The sequence below is a fragment of the Microtus ochrogaster genome, chromosome 18 (genome assembly GCF_000317375.1).
Source record: "Microtus ochrogaster isolate Prairie Vole_2 chromosome 18, MicOch1.0, whole genome shotgun sequence".
NCBI lineage: Eukaryota > Metazoa > Chordata > Mammalia > Rodentia > Cricetidae > Microtus > Microtus ochrogaster.
Genome location: NC_022020.1, coordinates 15310884 through 15330064, shown reverse-complemented (window position 1 = coordinate 15330064; position 19181 = coordinate 15310884). Strand labels below are relative to the sequence as shown.

Sequence of the window (19181 nt, the reverse complement as noted above, 5' to 3'; positions counted from 1 at the left end):
AAGTGAAACTTTAAAAATAGAATGTTACTCCTGGGTTGTGGTGGTGCATGTCTTTAATCCCAGCACTTGGGAGGCAGAGGCAGGTGGATCTCTTTGAGTTCATGGATAGCATGGTCTACAAGAGCTATTTCAAGGACAGGCTCCAAAGCTACAGAAAAACCCTGTCTTGAAACCCACCCTCAAAATAGAATGTTTCCCCAATAATGTGAGTGTTCTGTTTTTTAAAAACTCTTAAATATCTATCTTGTTCCGCAACAACTTGATACTCTTTTCTGCTTCTGGATCCAGGCAGTCGCAATATGCTATTTAGATTCAGTATATGTAAGGTCTCACATAGTTCAAGAGTTATAAAACTGAAAGTTGAATGAAGAACATTTGAAGTCAACTGGGCTATTGCTATTTTGCCTACAATTTTTTTGCCTATAAATTGGATCAATGCTTTTCTAAGGTTTTATCAGTAAGGAGTCTGAATTGTGTTAAATATTTTCTTATTCTTCTAGACCAAACTTTGTGGATCAATTTTCAATTTTTTAGATGTTTTTACTCATTATGGTTTTATATTAACTTGACCTAGTCATTAAAAGATACAAACTTAACTTTTTTCACACTTAAACCTGAAATGTAAATTCCATCCATATTCTGAATATCCCAATTTTCCTAAATATAATATTGTCATTTAAAGGTTTTCTGTCATTTTCCTTGGTTGTAAGCACAGACTGCATTTCATTTCCCAGATGCCAGACCCAAATAATCTCACAGAAAATATATTAATTACAACACAACTTGGCCAATAGCTTAGGCATATTCTTGGCTAACTCTTATATATTAAACTGACCAATTTCTATTAATCTATGTATCACTACAAGGCTGTGGCCTACTGGTAAGATTTTCCTGATATTGTGGCAAAATACTCTGGAGTAATTAGATGATTTCACAAGAGAGAAATGGTTTTATTCTCATTTACAGTTCAAGGGTACAGTACATCATGGTCAGAATACAACACAGCAGAAGATTGAAGCAGTGGTAATATCACATTACCAATCAGGAAAAAGAGAGATGAAAGCATACAGTACTCAGCTCACTTTCTTCTTATATATCCTTAATTCTCCAGGGTATGGTGTACCCAGAGTTAAGAAAGGCCATTCCGAAAACAGCTGAGTGGAGCTAACAGAAGCTCACTGACCCCATACAGACAGCTGGAGAACTAGCGTAAGATTGAACTAGGCTTTCTGCATATGAGTTACAGTTGTGTGGTATGATCAGTTTGAACCAGTATTTATACCTAGTACATGATCTGTCTTTGGAGTCTGTCTTCTATGAAGGGACTCCTTGCTCAGCCTAGATAACAGGGGGGAGGACCTTGGACCTGCCTCAAGTGGTGTGACAGACCTTGTTGACACCCCATAGGAGATCTCACCTTCTTAAGGGATGAATGGGGTCAGGTGGGAAGAAGGTGGGAGGATGGAAGGGAGAAAGAACTTAGTTTGTTATGTAAAATAACATTACATTTTCTGAGACTCATACAAAGGAATTGTTCCTGACGGGACCGTTTCTGTTGACATTTGGTCTCAATCTAAGATATGCATTATTGACTATTTATGAATTCTGTTAATTTCATACACTTGACTCTGGAGTTAAAGATGATTTGTTTGATCTATACAATCCATTGTTAATGCATTAGATAAACGTCAACACTGAATTTATTTATTTGGTGCTTTCAATCACTTTCACCTCAGAGAGAAGGCAACCAGACATTTTTTAATTTATGATTCAGTTTAAATAATGTGGAAGCAAAAACTTTCTTTCTGTAGAATAGGTATAGATATTTTAACAGTTATAAACAAATAAAAGACCAGATATCAGGGAACCCTATTCGTAGAGTGACTGTTAGTGAACAGAAGGGATGTGCTATGTGCTGGGGAAAAGTACATATTTTCTCTAACTGACCCTTTGAGTTTTAAAATGAATGTATTTGCATGCATAACAACAGTAAAAAACAAATTAGTACCAATTATGATTTAAAGTTCAGCATACTATTTATGTTATGTATCTTTGACTGATGGAAAATTAAGCTAAATATCAAAATATAATGTCAGTCTTGTTATTAAAAATTGCATGTAACAGTGGGGCAAGGCCAGTTCAGGCACCTTTCCTCTGCTGCCCAAGGACCTATCTGGGGACATCCCCGTGGACACCTGGGATCCCCTCTAGAGACAAGTCTCTTGCCAACCCTAAAATGGCTCCCTTAATGTAGATATCTTCTTCCTTGCTCCTATATCTGCCCTTCCTCCATCTCCACCCTCCCACTCCCCCAAGCTCTCTCCAGTCTTTCCTTTCTCCCTTTTCTTTCCCCCTCTTCCCTTCCCCCATCCCTACTCCCACCCCATGCTCCCAACTTTTGCCCAGGAATCTTGTTTGTTTCCAATTTTCAGGAGGACCTATATATGTTTTTCTTTGGGTTCACCTTGTTATTTGGCTTTTCTAGGCTTGCAAACTATAAGCTTAATGTCCTTTGTTTATGGCTAGAGTCCACTAATGAGTGAGTACATACCATATTCATCTTTTTGCGTCTGAGTTATCTCACTCAGGATAGTGTTTTCTATTTCCATCCATTTGCATGCAAAATTCAAGATGTCATTATTTTTTACCACTGAGTAGTACTCTAATGTGTATATATTCTACACTTTCTTTATCCATTCTTCCATTGAGGGGCATCTAGGTTGTTTCCAGGTTCTGGCTATTACAAATAATGCTATGAACATAGTTGAACAAATGCTTTTGTAGTATGATAGGGCATCTCTTGAGTATATTCCCAAGAGTGGTAAACCTGGATCCTGAGATAGACTGATTCCCAATTTCCTGAGAAACTGCAGCACTGATTTCCAAAGTGGTTGCACAAGGCAGGGAAGAAACTTCTATCTACACAAAAGGAGTTCAAAGACTAAGACTGAAGAGAGGTAGCTTTGTGAAGACAAAGGAAGACACCTTATTTTCTGATTCTGCCTTCTAAATAATTAGATTAAACTTTCATGGCCTTAAGCCAAGGAGAATATGAAAATTTGTTAGACTAGACCTTGGAAAATAATATAGTTGTACATAGTTATTTATGATAACTTTTAACTTTTTAATTCCAAAGTTATATTCTTAAGTTAAAAACAAAATAAAAGAATGTCATAAAATTTTATGTATACCCTATATACTTACAAAGGATATATCCTTCTTTGCTTTCTGTCTCTATGAAGCATTACATTTATTTTTCCTTTGATTTTTATGTGATTCCCCCAGAGCCTGGCCCATTGACTGATGTAGTCATGGGAAAGGTGGAGATCCACTCAGGCGAGACCTTCCTGTCAACAAGCTTTGTCAGCATTGCAGTCCTAGGGGAAATGGCAATGAAAAGGTGACAAACTATAAAGCTTCTTTTGGAAAATGAACCTGCTGATATTTGATGGAGTCAACAGCAAGTCTGACTTGCTACTGAGCTGGGGTACTGCTCTTAACTAGGGAGTTGGTCACTGGGAATGGAGGACATGTACCTGCAAGAGGGGTCATTCAAAGGTCAGGATGAGAAGAACTGAATGATGTTCCAAAGAGGATGAAACTACTCTGCTCTTGTCCTGTTGACAGATAATAACTGCTTTTATTTATAATTTGAATGGTTTAGTATGAAGCAGAAAAGAAATGCTATGTGGGAGCTGACATCAACCTCAAAAGCTAAATCTAAGAATCCTGGGAAGACTATCTTGAGTAGCACACTCTTCTTTGACAGAATTATCAGACTCTACTCCATACCCTTCAAAGAGATCAAATATCTGTTGGGAAAATATTTTTCTATCTTTCCATGGTCTCTGACCTTCACTACAAGGTTTTCACAGATCCCTCATAAAACCCTGGTTTATAGGTGAACATGTTATGCTGATTATAATTTTCTAGAAACTGGTTCTTACTGACGCTTCAGGACTCAACACATAATAATACTCATTAAATGCCAAGTTCAATGTTTAAAGCATGTTTCTGACATTGGGCAGAAACTACCATGATGTGACTGGGATTGCTGCCACTTGATGTATTATAGGAATAAGGAGAGGAATATGTCATGTGTAAAAATGATATCTTTAGAGAATCTCCTTTAAAATGTTCTTGTATTGGACAGACATAGACTGGGACTGGAAAGATGACTCAGCATACTATCTGTTCCTCAAGAGGACACAAGTTTGGTGCCCCGCACCCATATCAGGTGATTCACAACCACCGATAACACCAGCTCCAGAATGAAATGGCATCTCTGGCTTTTGTGGGCATTTGCATTCATATAGACATTCACAAAATTCACAGTATAACAATAAATTTCAAAAATACATAAGAATATAATCATGTACCAGTTCTAAGTATTTAAATTAGAACTGAAAAGGCAGAAAATATAAACTGAAGCACAGAAGATTTCTTCTAGAAGTACTAAGTGATAGCCCTTTCACCACTCAACTTCAGCCTTGTAAAATTCACAGATATACTGGAATATACTTCTACCTACATAGTGTGTTCATAAATGAGTGCTCTACCTACATCTATGGTAATTTCATATTGATCAAAAGAAAATTAATACCATACCTGCAATCTTGTCAGTGTTTGAACTTCATAATAAACTCAGGTTTGCCATTGGGATGATATTAATCAGATAAATTCATGTGTAGAATCCAGCTGGAGTAAACTGCTGGCTCACCTCAGACTAGGCAAGCCTAGATCCAAAATGGCAAATACAATGTTGGAGGCTAACACTTACAAAACTTTCTGAAAGTGTATAAAAAACTATAAGGAAATAGAAGACTCCTGGAAACCAAGTTACATTTCAAATTATACATGATATCTATATTGTCTGGATTCATAGAGATAGAAAAATGAAACTTGGAAAATTGTCTTATAATGGCAAATATTTCTAATATCTACAAGATATGATTTTGTGCACTTGCAGGCCTGATTAAAACACACTAATTTCAAATATTTTATCCAAATTATTGAAAGAAAATATGCTAACAAAAAATTAGCTTTCCTCAATATTATGCAACATAAAGTATGCCATTGCGTAAAATTTTATGTGATAATAATTTTAGGTTAAGAATCAAAACATTTGCGAATCATCCAACATATTATTTCACTGAGTCTCAAAGCCTACAGTACTCTAGCAATTAAAATTTTCAGGTCAATAAAATGTGTTTTGTAGCTGCTTCTGACTGGAAGACAAAAATTGTTCAAAGGGAGAAAAAAATTTTATTGTTGTTATTATGAAGTTATTAACTTTAACAAGTTTTCAAATAGTAAACCTATCAAAAATAAATACGAGTCATTATTATTATTTGATGAATTAAATATGCTAAATAGGCATTTACAATGAGGTAGAAAGCATTATTCCAGATTATATTCTCATGGTTGTATTTTCCAGTTATATATTATGAATGGATATGCATTAATTTTATAAAAGCAAAAGAATCATTTGTTCTCTATAACACAATGTTTATTTTGCTGTCTGGGCCTGTATTGCACAATAAGGTGGCATGACTGATGCATATAAAAAGGGATCATTTTAAGAACCAAAACCACTCAGAATATTTTGAAATGGCAATTAAAATTAAGGCATAGTTTCTAAATCTGTGAAATGTAAAATAATGCTTCAGAAATGATGGAAATAATGTTTAAGCAGAATCGTAGTACTGAATATTCTTTTTTTATTTGTTTGTTGATTTTTTTTTGGTAAATCTGATTTACCAAGCAAAATGACTCTTTTGAAATTGCAAGCTACATTTGATATTCAAATGGTGTCAAAATTCTTGTACAGCTGACATATATTGTTGCCTTGATTTCTAACTTACATGTTCTGAAGCAGAAATGAGTTGAACAACATGCCCCTGTTACTTTTCATTTCCTACAGACACTGTCTTCTAACTTTTATGCTAGGATATTATTTACATTTCCAGATAGGAATATTTAAATTAGGCTACATATTTTCCTTCTACAGAGGCTATTATAATAAGTTACTTTGAAACAGAAAAAAAGATGACTGACTACTTAAAAAAAAAAGGAAGGAGAGCTCTGATTGTAGCTCATTGGTAGAACATTTGAACATGTGAAAGGCCCTTAATTAGAACTACTTCATCGAAATTGATACAAGCTGTGTGATTTACATTATAAAAAATACTACAACTGTTTTAGGTTTTAATTTCGATGAAGAAGTTCTAATTAATTGTACAATGAATTTGGTTCACATTTGCTCTATTATGATAGGTTAAATTAACTACCCCACTTAAATAGTAGTTTGTTGTGCAGGCATAATTGAGCAACATAGAATAATTCTTATTTGTGCTGCCTAAGATTTGGTGAAATTTTAATTGGCATCAAATCAAATGCTACAAAGATCAAATTGAGCTCTGGAAACTTCCTAACATCTTTAGGTTATGACAAGGCAGATCTGTTCTGGTCCCTGCAAAGAGGTCAACTTCTGGACTCCTCTGTTTAACCTTTACTTAGAATTATTTACTTGGATATTTCATAGAAAGGGCCCCATCATACATTGGTAATTCCCTTATTTTCTTGTCCTAGATGAAAGTTATTTTCCCTATTCACTTTCACTGAGTGTTCCCCAAGTAATTAGCATGTGGGAAAAAGATGAAGACAGTCAATAATACAATAAATAAAAAGTCTAAGATGATACATGATGTCTGACTCAGAACCAGGTTGTTAGTAGATGCTCTTGTTCGAGAAACAAAAACTGCTTGCAGATGGAGCAACGTTTATTATGCAAAAGAATAAAAGTATACAGGATTTTACTCATATAAATAATTTTCACTCTAGAATTTCTTTTAGGAGCCAAGGCACAACAAGCCTTTGAACACAGTGTACATTATTATCAAGAATGTGATCACACAAACATGGAATCCTGTCTTCATGATTTCAAAATGAGAAAGTTAACGTGACTATACACACGTACTATTTCTACAAAAAACAAAAAAGTGTAAGGGTAAGCTGTAAAGGCAACTTCATCTCATAAAGCAACCTTTCCCTTTCCCTGGGTTCTCTCAGCTGGTTGTTTTAAATGAAATTAATATCCTGCATGAAAGGAAGAGAGAGTAAGAAAAACAATGATTTCAATATCAGGTGATGGGGATTAAGGAAAGAGATCAGATTTGGGATGTGATTCAGTGGTATAAACAAACACTTGGGTACCATTCACAAGCTTGATTACTACCTATTTAAACATCATTTTTCTACCATTTTACAGTTTTCTTCTCTGAAATTTCATGACAACCTCTCCATTCATCTTTCAAGGGAGTTTTATTGATGTTTTCTCCCTAAGGACAGCACTCATGTTTCTTTCATTAAAATTTCTTTAAATGGTTTCTTTGTCATCTATTCAGAAAATTAAGGAAAATTTATTAGTTGGTCTTATGTAAATTGCTCTTGTTCAGTTTTCATCCAGGATAAATTTGTTTTGAATATCCATTATGACAATTATATACAGCCACATTCTCAACCCTAATGCATTTTTAATAACTTCCTCCAGTAGCTAGTGATTTGAAATTCAAATTTCTTTCTAAGTTTAAAAAAGTATATACCATTTTAAAATTGCTTCATATACAATTGATTCATGCAGCAAGATTTCTTTTATAGTAAACATATCAAACGTCTAAATGAGACCATTAATTCTTGTAAGCATATTTCAGACAGAACATAGCACACAGTTAAAAGTTGATAAAGAAATAGTTGTATCCTTGGTTTATTTTTAGTGACCCTTCACTTAGGTTAGAATCATTCTGCTCATTTGATTTATTATTTTAATTTATGGCTATTAAACATGATTGTGACTTTTAGAGAAAGTCAAAAAAACTATTTTCTAGATTAAGGAACATATCTGAGCAAAGTACAATTTTTTTTTTAACCTCGGAGGCTTAGGGGATAAAGCTTCATCTTTTATGCAGTCTTTATGATCCCTCTTCACCACCATCTTTCCACGTGCTAGCTCTTTGTTGAAGGTTCACCAGCATTAAACTAACCAAACTCTTTGTCAATTTACTCATATCCATCCACATTCCTCCATATAATGTATTTTATCAATCACTTTGCTTTTTGAAAGCAGTAATATTTAAGGAAATCCCCACATATCCACTTCTCCCTTATTAACTTCTAATTAGCAGAGACGGAATTAACTGTTTTCCTCTTTCCATCATCACTTATTACAGTTAGCTTTATAAATCTTTTCCACCCTAGGTTGCAAAATGTTAAAATAATTATTAGTTATTATGCCTTACCATTTGAGGTCTACTTCAACACGTGTGTGCGTGTGTGTATGTTGTGTGTTTTGTGTGTGCATGTGAGTGTACGTGTGTGCAGTTGTCATGTTATGCAACACTTTCATATGTATGTAGTGACCAGATGGAAACTTTCTTCAGTACTGTTCTTCAATAATCCTCCCATCATTTTTTGAGACACTCTCACTCTGAGATCTGAGGCTAGGTAATTAGAATAGGCAGACTAGCAAGCGAGACCCTAATTTTATCTCTCCATCTCTATAGCACTGGGATTACAAGGGAGTAAAACAACACCTAGCTTTTTACCTGGGTTGTGGGCAAAATAAGCCTTTAATTGAATTGTGCTCCCAACCCTTCCAAATATTCCTAAATACTTGTTGTACAGTAGATCATTTATACGTCACATAGGCCTGGAGGTTGACAACTGTTTTCCTTGATCCATGGACGAGAATATCTTCTGTCTAGATCATCTTACGAAACATTGCTTATTTCACACTAGACACAGTGGTATCCTAGGAATATATTAATATATTAAGAGTATGCATTAACTTCTAGAGCATTCATTATGCCCATTACATAGAAAATGGGATTAATCTTGGTTTTATCATCATCAGGTGGGTCCCGGATAGTTTCTTCATCTCAAGTAACAATTACTCTGAGACAAATATTCACTGCAGTTTATTCATGTTACCCCGTGAAAGCACAAAGCACACAAAAGTTATTGGTAAAATATGCATAATTCAGTTACTTAAAGGGTAATATGATTTTGAGGACTTAGACAGCTTATTATATTGAGTGATAAAAATGTCAGTGTAGAATAATAAAGGGATAATAAAGGAGTAAAAGGTAAATGGTTATCCGAAAGGGAAAAAGAAAGAAGCTATTACTGTCATTGAGTTGGTTAATATTATGGCAAGAAGAAAAGAATGAAAGTCTGTAAGAGGGAAGCTGTGAGAGAATCAGGTTGCTAAGCAGGAGCATGAAGCATTGCAGCTCAAATAAAACTAAACTGAGCAATTAGACTGGAGGCATAGCCTCATGAAAAAGAATCTTAATATAGCACCAAAGAGCCATGCTATAATTATTCTTCTGACTGGCACTAGCCAAAACTTTCCATTTCAGTTTCCAGTCAATCAAAAGAAAAAGTGAGATAAAATTTGTGATGAGTGTCTTAAATTACTGAAATTGTGGGTTTGCACTGGCCATACTATAAAGAAAATGTTATAGTAATAAAACATACCCTTCATAGCACTGTCATGAGAAAGTCAAATATGGAACATGAGGGAATGGAATGATCTAGGGTGGGGGAGAGGGATGGAGAGAGAAAGCAATGAAATTATTTCTATTTGTGTGTTTCTTATGTTGGAAAGTGTATGTTAATAAGTTTGCATCTTGAGTTCATTTTTAAATGCTGGTTGCTTATTTTCTTGAGTTGTGATATTTATGTAGCCTTAATTATATTTTGTTCTGTATATGCTTTGTGAAACTTTTTATATTTAGTAACCTGTCTTCTAAATTAAAAAATGGGGTGATTTGAAGGGAAATTATTTCAATTTTTTTTTTTTTGGTTTTTCGAGACAGGGTTTCTCTGTGGCTTTGGAGCCTGTCCTGGAACTAGCTCTGTAGACCAGGCTGGTCTCGAACTCACAGAGATCCGCCTGCCTCTGCCTCCCGAGTGCTGGGATTAAAGGCGTGCACCACCATCGCCCGGCAATTATTTCAATTTTTGATACAGTTTAAATTGAATTTTAAAGAATTCTTTCTCCTCCTAAAATATATTACTTATAACATTTTTACTTATAAAATAAGATTCTTTTATGATTAATTCTGTAACTTTAGCATGTTTACTGTTTATTTGAGAACAGTGATCAGTTTTGAATTTTTACTTCTCTAGTGTGAGGTAGCGTTGATATCACTTAATACTCAGTTTGTTGAAGAAAAAATCTTTTTCTGTTGCTTTGTGTTTATTGACTGTGTAAATTGATCACCTAGGTTTCTATTTGCTACTGATCTTTTCCATTAGCTTCCATTGATCTGTGCTTACAGTACCTCATTTTAATGCATGACTATGATTTCTGTCATTTTAGAATGTCTTAGCAACTTCTATAACTTTGCTTTTCTGCATTAAGCTTGCTTTGATTAATCTGTGTTATATACATTTCCATATGACGTTATCCTGTCAGTATCTACAAAAATAACCTAAAAATTTATTAGAATATTTTTGCACTATGTGTCAATTTTAGACCATGACAACCTAGTAACATGGAGGAATCTTAGACACAAACTTCAGCATTTTGTCATATATATGCCTTCCTCCCATAATTCTAAGTTGCTTTCCATAGTTTTCAGCATGGAGGATTTTATATGTGCTTTTATAAGTTCACTTATTATTTGTTGGCACTGATATTAATTGAGTGATTTTTAACAATGCTATTTGCCAAGTGCCATCTGCCACTATGTGAAAAAAATGCATTGAGTTTTATACACTAAAATTTCCATGTCTATTGTTCACTAAAATTTATTGGTTCTGTATTTCTAGTTTGACAAGCATTTACAACAAATAATTATGCCATCTAAGAATAGAAAACTTTTTCCCTTTTCTATGGGAAGTTTACGTTAGTTCTTTCCAAATTGTTGATGCTTGCTCTCGTCTTGGCTTATTGAGAGCTGTGCATGAGCAGGTTGAATTCTGAGAAAAGCTTTTTCTCTGTATTTCTTTAAATGGTCCTGTGATGATTTTTTATCTTCTATTGCTAATTATTCCATTAAATTTCAAACAAAACAACCTGCTCTTTATGGTGTCTTCTTGTTATCATATATTTCTAATTAGATATGTTAATAGTTTGCTAAAAATTTTGGATTTACAGAAAATGTTTGTAGTTTTCTTTCAAAGTATTTGTCTTTTTTGAAATTAGGATACTACTGACAATGGTTATTAGAAATAAAAGGGGGCTATCACTTTAAAGAGGGGAATGGAAGAGATTTGAGAGAAGGTAGTTGGTAGGAGCTGCAGGATAGAAAGGAAGATGCTGATGGGTGAAAGGGATATAATTCTATCTCAGTTAAAACACTAAAACAAATAAATGTAAGGACCAATTATTGTAAAAGAAAATAGTTAAATAAAACATAAAATGTAAGATTCCTGTTGAACCATTCAGGTTTACCATTTGTTGATTTTTTTTCCACTCTCACTGCATGGTGTGTCCTTTCCATGGTTCACCCTCCAGCATTTATAATTTTATCATCAGCATAGTGACTGTCATGAGTAAACTCTATATTATATTTTTTGCTTTGAAAATGTTTTGCTGTGATTTACTCCCTTAGACTGTATTGTTAAAGCTATATCTGTGGTGATCTGTGGGTGGCTCATGCTTAAGGCAGGATACTAAAGCCTCAGCTATGAGGTGATGCTAGTTTGCCAGACCCCATCGCTGTCACCCAAGACCTGTACTGAGTGTGTGTGTATATCATTAACGGTATCTTCTGACTTTCTCTTTGAAGTGTGCCTTTCTTACTCTCTGATAGCCCACCATGATCAGTGCCAGCTACTTTCCCTAGGCTTTGTAGTGTTCCGGTGAGTGGGAGTCTGCCAGGGCCAGGGCCATTACTATGACTGCAGCTCCCCCTGGTATAAAGGGGTGCATTTTGTTTTGGCAAATCATTTGACTCTCTATTACAAACAAAGTGTTTTGTTAAGAGACCAATGTGATTTTGTATTTTGTGATTTTGTGGTTTGATGTTTGTGGGAGGAATACATAGTTACAGATTATTGTTGTATAGAGAGGAGATGGAAGGAAAAATAGACATTTGATCATAGCAGTTATGATACACTTTCCTGTTTATATCCCTAATATTTCTATCACTTACAGAATATTTGCCAGTTGTTTGTTGATTTATTTTTAATCTCTTCTTCCATATTTTGGCTCAGTCTTTTTGTTCTTTAAGTATACCAAGGATTTCTTCCTCAATCTCTTGTACCAGGTGTTTTTGTCTTCAATTATGAAATGATCTTCTGCTTCATCTTTGAAATTCTTAGAGGCTGCTCCTTGTAATACTTCATCTTTGTCTCACCAAGCTGCAGCAGTTTATTTTTTATTCTCATTTTCTTTTACAGTAAAATACTCGATTTCATAGCACTTTCCTAGTCATTTAAGCTTAAGACCAATGGTAAACAGATGTAGCGTTTAATAATTTTTCTCCACCACTGAATCCCCAGTGAAGAAAAAAATAGTACATATTTAAGAAGGTCTATAAAATCATACAAATAATGAGTCTGAATTCTAGATCAGGCTGACAGGCAGGATATCTCAAAGACTGAAATTTTTTTGCAAGCTGACCATTCACAGTGGAAACGAAGAGATTTTCAATAAGCAGTGTCTAAGACAAATCCCAGAAAGCACATTCTTTATCCCTGAACACTCCTATAAAGAGCACATGATTGCTACTGTAGTATAAGAAGAGATTAAAGTTGGAAATTCATATTATATGAAATGAGAAGTGTCAGGTTGATGATTCATGACTATAATTTCTACACCTGAGTAGCTGAATTGAGAGAACCTCCAGTTCACAGCCAGCTTGGTCTACATAATAAAATATGATCTCAAGAATAAAATAAGGCTGTACCCCCAGATAAAGAATTATGGCCAATTAATGACTGCTAAGAGAGAAAGACTTCATTTGTTCCAGGAACAAGTTCCTGAAAGCTTATTCAAGCCCCCAAAAGTCAACCTCAACCACAGATACATATAAGCAACACTAAATACACTTAGGATATGGTTACATACATGTAACACTATCAATTAAGGAACAAGAGACCAAAAGCATAATAAGCAAGTAAAACAAGACAGCAACAAGATAAACAAGGAGGAGAACTAATTTAGATTTCTTTTAGAGATGACCACTCATCAATAAATGATAGACACCCTTTCTCGAATCATTCAAGTGTTATCTTTGTTACAAAATAGACTTGAATTCTAAATTATAAGAAATACATAGTTCTATAACTCTCCTTGCTATGTTATGTGTGTATGCATTTTGTCTGCAGTAAGATTCAAGCTTATGGGACAATATTTTTTCTTATGCAACCTTACATCCCAAGTCATGAATAGAGTACCTGGCATAGAGCAGACATTCAATATGTATTTGTCACCAAATTACCAGTCTACAGCTGAAATCCTAGAAAAGATGCATTGTTTTCATATAAAAATGGTAAGTTTAACCATGTCTTGCTAAGCATTTTGCTTGTTTTATTTGGGGAGAAAACAGCATTATATTGACTGGAGTGTCAACCAATGCGTGGCGCTGCTGAGCAGCACGGTTGCACCAGTTACTCTTCTATTGGTTTGATAAAACTCAAGGACTCTTACAGAAGAAATACTTTATTTGGGGTTACGAATCCAGAGGGATTAGAGTTCAAGATAATGGAACAGAGACAGAATGGACAGACATGGAAGTTAACAACTTACATCTTGAACTGCAAGCAAAGAGCAAAAAGAGTTAATTGGAAATGGTATCTTTAAATCTCAAAGTTGAACACGAATGACATATATCTTCCAATGAGGCCACATCCCCTGACATTCTGTGTAATCAGGGGTTCTATTGCTGTGAAGAGACACTAAGACTACCACAATTCCTATAAAAGAAAACATTTAACTGAACATGTCTTGCAGTTTAGAGGTTTAGTCCATTGTCATAGTGGGAAGTATGGCAGCAAGCAGTCAGACATGGTGCTGGAGAAGCAGCTGAGAGTTTTACATCTGAATTGGCAGGCAGACACTGGTGCTGACTTGAGTTTTTGAAACGTCAAAGTCCATGTCTAATGGCACACTTCCTCTGACAAGGCCACATCTACTCCAACAAAACCACATATCCTAATACTTCCAAACAATGTCACTCCTTATGAATCTCTTGGGACCATTTTTATTCAAACCACCACAGACTCTGCAAACAGTCTTGGGCCCAATACTTAAAAACTAAAGAATATGGGTGGTATGCTATTCAAATCACCATGAAAAGTTCTATTCAAAAATTTATGGAACATATAAAATGTTCAGACTTCCACAATTTTTCTTGTAAAGAAAATATGAGTCAGGTATGGTGGTTCAAGTCTATGATTCCTGAAATTAGGACCTAAGATAGGAAGATTGCCGATCTTTTGAGACTATCCTGGGCTAAATAGTAAGGCTCTTTCTAAAAGCATAAAAATGAACGTTATGGCTTTATATTTAATTCACTGCTTGCCACTTATTCTTAAGTCTGCTTTAAGGGTTTTAAAAACATGACTGATCTTAATGATACACAGCACCAGTGAGATTTTAGTATGCAAATCCTTTCTTATATGATCAAAATAGGCAGAATTATATTGGTCATTTTATGAAATACCCACTCAAATTGTCATGAGAGACATGCAATGCAACTGTTAAAAATCTATTCACTAACAAGAAAACCAAAATGTCCATAAGCTAGTAAATTATTGAGCAGAAAATCAAACATTTTTTTTTCTGGTAGTAGATCAATATCAACATGTAAAATACCTGACAAAGATTACAACAACTTCAGTTTTAGGCTATCTGACCATATTTAGATGTAACTATATGGTTGGTAGTCTTTTCATAGTTGGATTATATAGCTTATTAACTATATGTCAAGTAACATATAGTTAACAAAATGGAGTAAAATAAAACTGTATATCATGTAAAATAAAATACTACAAATTCATTATATCATCTGAGGTCACTTATGCTCTATGAGTCACTGTATAAGTTGCTAATGAGGAATCAGAATTTGTATTGAGCTTTTTCAAGCAGTGGTATGCAGGCTATACAATTCCACACTTCTGGGTACAGTGGTATGAAATTATCACCAAAGATAAACTCAGGCCACATGTTTATGGCTATGTGAAGGTCATATTGTATATTCTTTCAGTTATTATGGAGCTTATAGTTTATTCCTGGAATTTATGCAGCATCTACATACCAGCATATTTAATGATCATTTCTTGTTAATGTGCTGAGTAAACAGCTAATGCTATCTATATTAACATTGCTAAAGCTTGTCTGATAAACGTCATTTCCTAAATACTGCTATCGTTTAAATCAGAGCAGCAAATGCACAATTAACCTGAACAGGAGAAAAGTACCCACTCAGCACCTTAGAATGGATCTAGTTGAGTTATGACTCATCTAATTTTGCAAAGTCGCCATAAAAATGAGCTTTCCAGTTTGCAGAAGTATAACTTGGATTTACAGCAGATGATTAAGATAAGAAAGAAAAATAACTTTTACATTTCATCAGAACAGGAGCGTTTTATCCTGGCTATGAATTTTTCCCTCTGTAGATTTCATTCATCAAAGAAATGTCTCCACAAGTTGTCAAGAGCCCAGCTGTTCCCCAGGGACCTCTACACGTGTGACTTACCTTGTGAAAGTTTCTGAAATAAGCTGCCTTTTCATCTGGAAATTTTTCTAGCCTTCTGGGTCCCTTGCTAGAAGCCTTCTTAAAAACCAACCAACATCGTCTGAAAATCTGAAACAAATAAAGGCATCTGATTATCCACCATTTCCTATAAACTTAATGGTTTTTGAGGTCTTCTCTATTCAACCAATCTATAAGGATCGAGTTTGTAAAACCCCATTTACTTCATAGAATAGCTTCTTTAAAGAAGTGTGTGACTCATAGAAACTACAGCACATCTTAAAAACAAAATGTATCATGTAAAATTCAGTGTGTTAATCAGCTTATTTTAATCATTTTTAAGTAATCACTTAGGTAGTTGCCAGTACTGCATGCATAATGGAAATTCTTTATTTCATATCCCACTGCAGTGTGAATTTATTCAGGTTAAGTGAAATAGATACATACTGCTAGTTTTCTAACATTGAATAAAAAATAATATTTATAATTGTCTTATACAGCTTCAGGATTATCAACAAATGGTCATAACATAATTTAGAAAATAGTAAGAAATACAGTTTTATATTGGGCACATACAACTTCTTGCTTTACAGTTTTATATTTACTAGAATATGCTAAATATTTATTATGTAAAATGATATCTTTCAAATAATATGTGTACATCTAATCCTGATTACTACTTTTAAACAGGTACCGTTATGTTCATTTTATGATGAAACTAAGAGGCAGGACAAAGGCTTGAGTAAATGTCTTTCTGAACCTGTAGTTTTAGCTTTTAAAATACCGTTAATTATTTGAGCTCACTTTATTATTTTTGGACAATGTTCTTATTTTATAGAAATAATCAACACTAATCTTTTAGGTTGCTCTCTCATTTTTACTGTATAATATTACACGATCTCCGTAGGTATGTTGAAAGGAAAGTAAAATGTATTTTTTTTCAAAAATGTATTTTGTCCAAAGCAATTGAACTTTCTTGGTAATTTGAAATGGACACAACTTTTTAATGTCTAAATTTAGCATATTTTAATTCATGAAGAAATATTCTTCAGTAGCATGAAGAGAGATTTCATCAAAGGTAATTTTACAGTCTTAGTCACTGTGTTTCTATTCTGTCTTTATTTAAAGTACACATTTGCCACAATCCCTTTTCTGCTAGTAGAAGGCATGAGTGTAATTCTTTCAAATTATTCCCATGAACATTTTTCTTACTCACTGAAAGACAGCATTTTCCATGTTAAAAGGCATTCTCAGAACAATCACAAATGAATTTTCCACTAAGAGCAAAATAAGTAAAATAACCATCTGAACACTCACTCCCTCTGCGCCTGCTCTCTTTCTTAGATCTTTTACTATAGCTTTGAAAAGTACATCAGCAATGGTGTTGAGCTCCAAGCATACAATAACATGTCTGCCCATCTCTGGGATTAGATATATCTTCCTTATCAAAGGGCTAATAGCTGCATACCTGTCAATGAGGAACTGGTCAATTTCTTTAGAATGATTGGTTTGCTTTGATACATGGCGTTTAGCACGTGGCACTGAATTTCTTTGTTGAACCTTTACTGATTCCCACTTCCAAAATTATATTAATGATTACAATATGGAATCAACATATGATTTGCGTAGCTCCAATTAATGAATTTCAGTCATTTTTATCCAATCCATTTCTCTTTTTCATCTTTCTCATTTTTTTGCTGAAATCTTTCTTCCCAGCAAACTCCTTTCTATTTGCACGTCTTGTATCGTATGTGGACTCCTTAAGCTTAATTGGTTTCTTTCCACAGCATGGGAGGGAAATCATTTACTGGAGCAAGGGCAAATTACCGATGGTTATAGCAATCAAAAAATGACACCCTTTCCCTCAGAACCATACACTGCTAGTAGTCCTTCAGGAAGGGGTAGAACATCTTGAGTTTCTCCCCTAATCATGACAAATTGTATGAAAAGATGTTAATATATAAAAAAAGACAAAAAGACTGTGAAAAATTGGTAAAGCTTTTATATTTTTATCACAGCTCTTTTATTTATTCATCACCCAACTTCAGCGTTACTTAGTGCTCAGAAGAGTAATGCTTGGAATTGAGGGGGAATTTAACAAGATGGGCCAAAGTTTCAGTGTACAGAAAATTCTCCACAAGCTGTTGCCCTTCTTTCAGGTTAGTTTATCTTACTGATAGGTGCCATTTGCTACAAATAGCAAAGCTGTACATGATAACATTTCTTTTTACTATAGGAGTTCTGGTTCCAACATATTGCTGTGGGAAATCTTTCTGTGTAAGGGCTGCTTTTATTGGTTAATGAATAAAGCTGTTTTAGCCAGCAGCTTAGCAGAATAGGGCAAGGCAGGAATTCCAAGCAGAAAGAGGAGGAGTGAGCAGGCAGAGTCAAGGAGAATATCTGGAGCCATCACAGGAGACAGACACAGAAGACAGATGCAAGACAGAACCTTACCAGTAGATAGTCACAACCATGTGGTAATATACAGGTTAAAAGAAATGGAATATTTTAAGGTATAAGTTATAGCTAGCAATACACTTAAGCCTGGCCAAACAGTATTGCAAATAATATAGCTTTGTGTGATTACTTCAGGTCTTGCAAACCTGGAATGAATAACCAGCCTCCATCTACAGATGGTCCCCAATATGTACAGCTAAATCCACATAAAACCGAAAGAGCTACAAAATGAAATCTAGACAAAAAGAACAGACTTTAGTGCAGTTTCTTGGAAGTCACATTTTTTTTTTCAGATGGGCTGTCTTTGCTAGAAGTGAGCAGGGGTGCCATGGCTCCTTTAAGAGAGATCTTCCTGATTCAGCATTAGCAGCAAAAAATTGCATAGATGTGGCTTCCTGGTTCACCAGCACAAACAGCTCTGAACCTCTTGGGAGGTCTGGCTACGGAGCAATTGAATGGAGTCTGTGGGCCTAGGAGCTTGTATGTCCACTCAGGTTTAGGAGGAAAGTAGCTGAAACCATGCTCACCCCACCCCTGCTTGACAGGCAATGGGATCTGGCCTGCTAGGAGTGAATTGGCAGGAGAGCATGGCAAATTCTTACAGATGTAAAGGTCTCACATGATTCTTATAATCAATTAAATTAATGTATCTGACTAATCAAATATATATTAGTATATCTGATCAAAGTGTTAAAATGTTTCATTGAACACAAATATTTGCCAATATTAATATTTCATGATGTTTCTAATATATTGAGCAGTATACATGTGCATGCTTACATTTAGGTCATTTTATTGCTCACACCTTGGTAATAATCATGATAGCAAATGAATTCTTAAAATATTCATAGAAATCCATATGTATGTAGGCATTTCAATGTTCATTTTGTATTACTATAGTTACTTTAATTTAATAATTGAGCTAAATATGAGCCAGAAAGCATGCATTGTATGCATTGTTATTGCAGAACAAGTGATACCAAATAAGATGATAGATCTACCTATTTAAATAGC

The 19181-nt window shown here is 34.6% G+C and overlaps 1 protein-coding gene across 1 annotated transcript in view; it reads right to left on the bottom strand.

Annotated features, from left to right (window-relative positions):
* The window catches only part of Dok6 (docking protein 6), a 313007-nt gene that overhangs the window by 189790 nt on the left and 104036 nt on the right, over positions 1-19181 (bottom strand). The window contains exon 2 of the mRNA XM_026783400.1: positions 15714-15821. Coding sequence (XP_026639201.1) covers positions 15714-15821 — 108 coding nt within the window. The remainder of the gene's footprint in view (positions 1-15713; positions 15822-19181) is intronic.